Source organism: Amia ocellicauda, chromosome 2, assembly GCF_036373705.1.
Source record: "Amia ocellicauda isolate fAmiCal2 chromosome 2, fAmiCal2.hap1, whole genome shotgun sequence".
In the NCBI taxonomy this organism is placed as follows: Eukaryota; Metazoa; Chordata; class Actinopteri; order Amiiformes; family Amiidae; genus Amia; species Amia ocellicauda.
In genome coordinates, this window is record NC_089851.1 from 61,584,590 (window position 1) to 61,592,785 (window position 8,196).

Below are 8,196 nucleotides of genomic sequence, written 5' to 3' on the forward strand. Positions count from 1 at the left end.
CACAAGCCACAGCGTTGGCACGGACACGCTCAAAACCATCCCACAGCACCAGCACAGCCACAGGAGCACAGCAGGTCATAGTCAGAAATGTTTTACGTGGAGTGTCAACACAGGACATCAAAGTCAAACAGATAACCGTATAGTGATGCTGCACATGTACAATAGCATTAACATGTAAATAAGCCCTTATTAAGCTAGGATTTGAGGTATTAGGGAAAGACAGATGGATGCATTCTTACAGAAGACAGAAGGACAAAACTAATGGTCTTCTTTTATTTACTTATTTATTTATGAGTCATACAGCAGACACCTTCACTGAAGTATCAGAATAATTCATAACATTACGAATAGTCTGCAGTGTAAGCAGGGACGTGAAGGTGCTTGGACAGTAGATGGACAAGTGGACAAGTGTGGGCCATGCTGGGACACAATCTGAGCACGCACTATGGGGGAGACCAGTTCCAATCCCTGACGTGCCTAAACACAAAATACAAACTGACACTGTACCAGACAGCAGTCCTGTTTATCATCGGAAGCTGCTTTCTGTGAGTTGTGCATGAAAACGTGAAAGGGGACAGGATTGTCATTTGCGTTTCACGGGTATACTGAAGTTTTGATTTGGTCCAGGCCTTTGTCATTATAAACTATTATTTCAATATTCCCTTTTTGTTTTTATACAGGGGGATAAATACCTGCTGTTTCCTGTCCTTGTACCCTCGCACGTAGGACTGGATAATAATGGCATTTTTCAGTCTTCGCCTTTCGTCCTGGTGCGAGAAAACAGAAATGTAGCTCAATAGGGCCTGTGACTCATTATCCCGTGCCAAGTACATCAACTACAGCTGTTCAAGGTAAAAAAGAAAGATACAGAAGACATCCAAATTGCCCGGCAATACCACCACTGCCACAACCACCACCACAGACTACAGGAATGGCTCTCAAAAGTATGCACCCCCCTTGGACTTTTCCACATTTCATTGTGTTACAATATGAAATCAGAATGGATTTAATCAGGAGTTTCTGCCACTGATCGACACAGAAAATGTCCATAATGTCAAAGTGAAAAATATAATCTGCAAATTGTTCTAAATTAACTACAAATACAAACCACAAAATACCGTTCAGGCTTACCTCTCTTTTTCTCCTTTCTTCTGTTGTACGATGCAAAAGTGAAGCCTTTTCCTCCTTGGAGGCAAAAGAAAGAAGAGTTACACAGCAGTGTGACAGGGATTATAAGCCTTTGTCAATTAAGTTATATTACTGGACTGATATATTTTGGCACCAGTGCCCGTGAGTAGAGCAGCACTTAATGAATATATGTATACACCATGTATGAAAACAAACAGACAGAAAAAGTTTGGGAATGATGGAGAAAGACAAAAACAAATGGAAAAACTCTAGTTACCATCATATATTCTAATTATTTCACATCCTAGCTTCAGATGGGAGATACAAACATTCTTTCAGTAGCTATACCAGAATATAATATACATTGCAAGATACCCAAGTGTTACGTGAAATCCAGAACTACGCCTAATGCAAGAATGCAAGAATGCATGAATTAAGGTCAAAGATCTGCAGTAATAAAATATAGGGCATTGTTTCTGCTGTGTAGTCTGTTCAGTTTCATTTTGAATAACCAACAGCTTCAAACAACTCATCTGAAAATCATTCTGTTCCCAATTGAACCAGTTGCTGCGTATTTAATCACACACCCCTGCAATTGTGCCACAGGGCATCATCATTGATTTGATTAGCAAAACTGAAGATTAGGCCTATATGATGTCTGTAAAAGCTGCCTATTATAATCTTACCTTCTTACTCGCTCCCCCAAGAGACACATTCGGCCTAGTTTTGAAATCTCCTTCAAAGCTAAACATGGTGCCTCTTTTTCATTTAGTTAAAGAGCTTTTCACAAAGGGTTGGGGTGAAGGGGCCAAGTGCCGTGATGTAACCTGCAAAAAAAAAAAGAAAGAGCACATTTGATCCCATGCCGCACAAACCTCTACAAGCACTCTAAACAGAAAGTGAAACCAAAAAGTTAATAAATAAATACTGCTAGTACGAGGAAGCAGACACAGGGCCTCACTTGTGGGCGGGGGTGTTTGCCCAACTCATAATACATTAAAAATCAGGACTAACAAGGCAAGACATGTACATACATCATAGGGAAAAGTCCCTCTTGCCTTAATCTGGGAGATCCCTCATAGTATGACGGGGGACTCAGATCAGGACCACAACCAGAAAACACAACTGTAAACAAGCAAGAGGATTTCCCTCTGGGCAGAGCTTTTTGCTGTGATCTACAGTATACTAGAAAGGACTTGAAAGTATAAAAAAAAAAGTATTCTTCACATAAAAGATACCATCCCTAATCCGAAGACGCTATTAAATGTCAACATCTGGTCTGGTCACTCTGATACGGCTGGTCTCTGTACAGGCAAATACATAATCACATACATACATACATACATACATACATACATACATACATATATACATAAAAAGCTTGAAAATATCATTCTGAAGTCTGTAGACTTGTTATTTCCCTAACCCACCCCGTCTCCCCCAATGGGAAACACAAATGATTGGTCGATGCACTGTGCACCTGTCAACCCTATGTGAGGATCAGGATTTTGTCCCACTGGAGTTGAGACGTATTGCGATCCTAAATGCATTCACTCAGGATCTGTATATTTACGTACCAGAGCTGTGACACAAACTTCAACACTGAACACACACAGCCTTATTACAGTAACCTGCCCTTTCAGGTCTCACACTGCCTCCGACTGGACCGGGTCACCGGACTCTGCTGCACCCTACAATCCAGGAGCCGTGGCTTGAGGTTCAGGTGACATATGCCTTCAAAACACACACACAGACAGGCCTAAGTTCATGCACGACAGCCCCGAAACAGCACCCTCGCTGCTGTCCACGATTAGTCAAATCCTTTTCAAAAAGATGACAGAAGACTTGTGTGTACAAAAATCCAAAGGGATCTTCAAGGCATATCAAAGCTAACAGTCACAGAGTATTTCTGCACTCAAATACACACAGGAAAAGCAGGAATGTGCATTGTTGCTGCTAGTGTGACTAGGTTGTGCATATATAACCATTAAAATAAGCAATTCTGTGCTTTGCAAAAAAAGAAACCTCTGAAGCCTGGCAGTCGCAGCATCACACCCACGTCCTATCAGTGACTGCCCGGGACTCGAACAACAACAGGGGCACTTGTCACTATTGCCCCGACTCATCGTGGCCGCTGTCAATCACAGGACACACACACACTGGGACCCCCTGCTTCATGCACTCACAACACTGGCCCCGGGCTGTAAGAAAGACAGGAATAATGTCACCACGTCCGAGTAAACACCCGCACGGCAGCAGCTGTAGTCAGTGCGAGCAGCGCTGGTTATGTAATGTGTGACCCGGGGGAAATGGTGCCGCACGGATGACAGGGGGTGGGAAGCGTCACACCCCGGCACCCCGACATGGAATCCGCTTACACACCGTCCGCGGACCTGAGTGACACCCGCAGTGTACTCGACCCCCTCGGCTCGGGAAATGACTCAGCACGGAGACATGGGACACTTTTTGGAAACGCAAGGTCTCAACTCGACAATCGCCCGGCGTCCCGTACGGTTTAAATCGCCCCCTTTCTGCCCCCGACCCCCGACCACAGCCCAGCCGGGTCCCCAGCAGCCCGTGTTGTGACCGGGGTCTGTGTGCACTTCGCTGTGCTCGGACACACATCCTACACACGCTGGGCACATAAAGGCTACCCTTCCTCCTCACACACTACACAGCACAAACCCGGTTTACCTGCGAGTAGCGAGATTATCAGGTGCAATAACACGGCCCAGTGTGATCGGTTAGAAACGGTCAACACAATAACACAATCTTTCTGTTTTTCTTTCTTTTTTCTTTTCTAGAAACACAACACAGTCCAGCGGAAGACCCGCCTCTCCACGCTCAGCGGCGATTGGTCCGCGCCGGCCTTCCTGGCCTGCCATTGGTCCGCCGAGGTGCCGGTCTCAGCAGCTGGTCGAGTGCACTTCCTCCCCGGCTGAGCCCCGGTTTCCTGAATGTGCTGGAAAGCAAGATGTTGAAGGGACGCAAACTGCGCAGACACGGGCCGGCTTTAGCGCATCTCGGCCGTGTTGAGCGGGATTACAGGCTGCACTGGCTTCAATCTGGTCTGATCTCGTGTGGTGTGAAATTAATTATCCCTGTGCCTTGCAGTGCAATATATCCCAGTAAATAAATACATGCATACAACTTTACTGCAGTGTGTATGTGTCAGTGAATAGTCTATGTGCAAGAACAAATGTTGAATATAATTATTTTTGTTTTGAATGTAGTCCAATTTGAACATCAGTGGTGAATGTTGACAGACTATAGTGGCAATTTTGCACATAAGGACACTGACAGTATTTAAAGATTATGCATGAGCTGGTATACACCATAGAATGTAATAAAATGAATTGCCCATTAAATAAAGTGTGTTATTTCTAAAGTTTTCAGGCCATATTGAACACTAAGAATGGTCTGTCATTACAAGTCAACCACATGAGAGACAAGAAGCAAAAGCACCAGATACTTCATATTCGGAAGTTGGTTGGGTTATTGTGACCTGCCAAACAAAAAGAGTTACCAATTTAGCCCTCAACAATAGTGGGAAACTATGAAAAACACAGCCATAATTACTGTGTTGTGAACCCTTGTGAAACCTCCCAGATACAAATAAAACTGAATGTGTGTGTGTGTGTGTGTGTGTGTGTGTGTGTGTGTGTGTGTGTGTGTGTGTGTGTATATATATATATATATATATATATATATATATATATATATATATATATATATATATATATTTATTTATGTATGTATATACACACACAACCGTTCAAAAGTTTGGGGTCACTTAGAAATTCACATGTTTTTGAAATAACATCAAATTGATCAGAAATACAATGTAGACATTGTTAATGTTGTAAATGACTATTGTAGCTGGAAACGGCTGATTTGTAATGGAATATCTACATAGGCGTACAGAGGCCCATTATCAGCAACCACCAGTCCTGCGTTCCAATGGCACGTTGTGTTTGCTAATCCAAGTTTATCATTTTAAAAGGCTAATTGATCATTAGAAAACCCTTTTGCAATTATGTTAGCGCAGCTGAAAACTGTTGTGCTGATTAAAGAAGCAATAAAACTGGCCTTCTTTAAACTAGTTGAGTATCTGGAGCATCAGCAATTGTGGGTTCGATTACAGGCTCAAAATGGCCAGAAACAAAGAACTTTCTTCTGAAATTCGTCACTCTATTCTTGTTCTGAGAAATGGAGGCTATTCCATGTGATAAATTGCCAAGAAACTGAAGATCTCGTACAACGCTGTGTACTACTCCCTTCACAGAACAGTGCAAACTGGCTCTAACCAGAATAGAAAGAGGAGTGGAGGCCTCGGTGCACAACAGAGCAAGAGGACAAATACATTAGAGTGTCTAGTTTGAGAAACAGACGCCTCACAGGTCCTCAACTGGCAGCTTCATTAAATAGTCCCCGCAAAACCCCAGTCTCAACGTCAACAGTGAAGAGACGACTCTGGGATGCTGGCCTTCTAGTCAGAGTTGCAAAGAAAAAGCCATATCTCAGACTGGCCAATAAAAAGAAAAGATTAAGATGGGCAAAGAACACAGACACTGGACAGAGGAAGATTGGAAAAAAGTGTTATGGACAGACAAATCTAAGTTTGAGGTGTTCGGATCACAAAGAAGAACATTTGTGAGACACAGACCAAATTAAAAGCTGCTGGAGGAGAGCTTGACCCATCTGTCAAGCATGGTGGAGGCAATGTGATGGTCTGAGGGTGCTTTGGTGGTGGTAAAGTGGGAGATTTGTACAGGGTAAAAGGGATCATTAAGAAGGAAGGCTATCACTCCATTTTGTAACACCATGCCATACCCTGTGGATGGCGCTTGATTGGAATCAATTTCCTCCTACAACAGGACAATGACCCAAAGCACAGCTCCAAACATTGCAAGAACTATTTAGTGAAGAAGCAGTCAGCTGGTATTCTGTCTATAATGGAGTGGCCAGCACAGTCACCGGATCTCAACCCTATTGAGCTGTTGTGGGAGAAGCTTGACCATATGGTACGTAAGAAGTGCCCATCAAGCCAATCCAACTTGTGTGAGGTGCTTCAGGATGCATGGGGTGAAATCTCTTCGGATTACCTCAACAAATTGACAACTAGAATGCCAAAGGTCTGCAAGGCTGTAGTTGCTGCAAATGGAGGATTCTTTGACAAAAGCAAAGTCTGAAGGACACAATTATTATTTCAATTAAAAATCATTATTTCTAACCATGTCAATATTTGACTATATTTCCTATTCATTTTGCTATATTTACTATTCAAACTCATTTCATGTATGTTTTTTCTAAGTGACCCCAAACCTTTGAATGGTAGTGTGTGTGTGTGTGTGTGTGTGTGTGTGTGTGTGTATATATCTACACTCACACCTAAAGGATTATTAGGAACGCCATACTAATACTGTGTTTGACCCCCTTTCGCCTTCAGAACTGCCTTAATTCTACGTGGCATTGATTCAACAAGGTGCTGAAAGCATTCTTTAGAAATGTTGGCCCATATTGATAGGATAGCATCTTGCAGTTGATGGAGATTTGTGGGATGCACATCCAGGGCACGAAGCTCCCGTTCCACCACATCCCAAAGATGCTCTATTGGGTTGAGATCTGGTGACTGTGGGGGCCAGTTTAGTACAGTGAACTCATTGTCATGTTCAAGAAACCAATTTGAAATGATTCGACCTTTGTGACATGGTGCATTATCCTGCTGGAAGTAGCCATCAGAGGATGGGTACATGGTGGTCATAAAGGGATGGACATGGTCAGAAACAATGCTCAGGTAGGCCGTGGCATTTAAACGATGCCCAATTGGCACTAAGGGGCCTAAAGTGTGCCAAGAAAACATCCCCCACACCATTACACCACCACCACCAGCCTGCACAGTGGTAACAAGGCATGATGGATCCATGTTCTCATTCTGTTTACGCCAAATTCTGACTCTACCATCTGAATGTCTCAACAGAAATCCAGACTCATCAGACCAGGCAACATTTTTCCAGTCTTCAACTGTCCAATTGTGTTGAGCTAGTGCAAATTGTAGCCTCTTTTTCCTATTTGTAGTGGAGATGAGTGGTACCCAGTGGGGTCTTCTGCTGTTGTAGCCCATCTGCCTCAAGGTTGTACGTGTTGTGGCTTCACAAATGCTTTGCTGCATACCTCGGTTGTAACGAGTGGTTATTTCAGTCAAAGTTGCTCTTCTATCAGCTTGAATCAGTCGGCCCATTCTCCTCTGACCTCCAGCATCAACAAGGCATTTTCGCCCACAGGACTGCCGCATACTGGATGTTTTTCCCTTTTCACACCATTCTTTGTAAACCCTAGAAATGGTTGTGCGTGAAAATCCCAGTAACTGAGCAGATTGTGAAATACTCAGACCGGCCCGTCTGGCACCAACAACCATGCCACGCTCAAAATTGCTTAAATCACCTTTCTTTCCCATTCAGACATTCAGTTTAGAGTTCAGGAGATTGTCTTGACCAGGACCACACCCCTAAATGCATTGAAGCAACTGCCATGTGATTGGTTAGATAATTGCATTAATGAGAAATTGAACAGGTGTTCCTAATAATCCTTTAGGTGAGTGTATATATATATATATATATATATATATATATATATATATATACACCGATCAGCCATAACATTATGACCACCTGCCTAATATTGTGTAGGTCCCCCTTTTGCCACCAAAACAGCCCTGACCCATCAAGGCATGGACTCCACTAGACCTCTGAAGGTGTGCTGTGGTATCTGGCACCAAGACATTAGCAGCAGATCCTTTAAGTCCTGTAAGTTGCGAGGTGGGGCCTCCATGGATCGGACTTGTTTGTCCAGCACATCCCACAGATGCTCAATTGGATTGAGATCTGGGGAATTTGGAGGCCAAGTCAACACCTTGAACTCGTGATTCATCAGACCAGGCCACCTTCTTCCATTGCTCTGTGGTCCAGTTCTGATGCTCACGTGCCCATTGTAGGTGCTTTCGGCAGTGGACAGAGGTCAGCATGGGCACCCTGACTGGTCTGCGGCTACGCAGCCCCATACGCAACA

The 8,196-nt window shown here is 43.6% G+C and overlaps 1 protein-coding gene across 1 annotated transcript in view; it reads right to left on the reverse strand.

Moving 5' to 3' along the window:
• ube3c (ubiquitin protein ligase E3C) overlaps positions 1–3,964 on the reverse strand; it is a 43,166-nt gene extending 39,202 nt beyond the window's left edge. Inside the window, exons 1-4 of the mRNA XM_066688039.1 lie at positions 3,823–3,964; positions 1,815–1,955; positions 1,132–1,185; positions 693–767 (exon numbers count right to left, since the gene is read on the reverse strand). Coding sequence (XP_066544136.1) covers positions 693–767; positions 1,132–1,185; positions 1,815–1,880 — 195 coding nt within the window. The 5' untranslated portion in view covers positions 1,881–1,955; positions 3,823–3,964. The remainder of the gene's footprint in view (positions 1–692; positions 768–1,131; positions 1,186–1,814; positions 1,956–3,822) is intronic.
• Between the last annotated feature and the right edge of the window lie 4,232 nt (positions 3,965–8,196).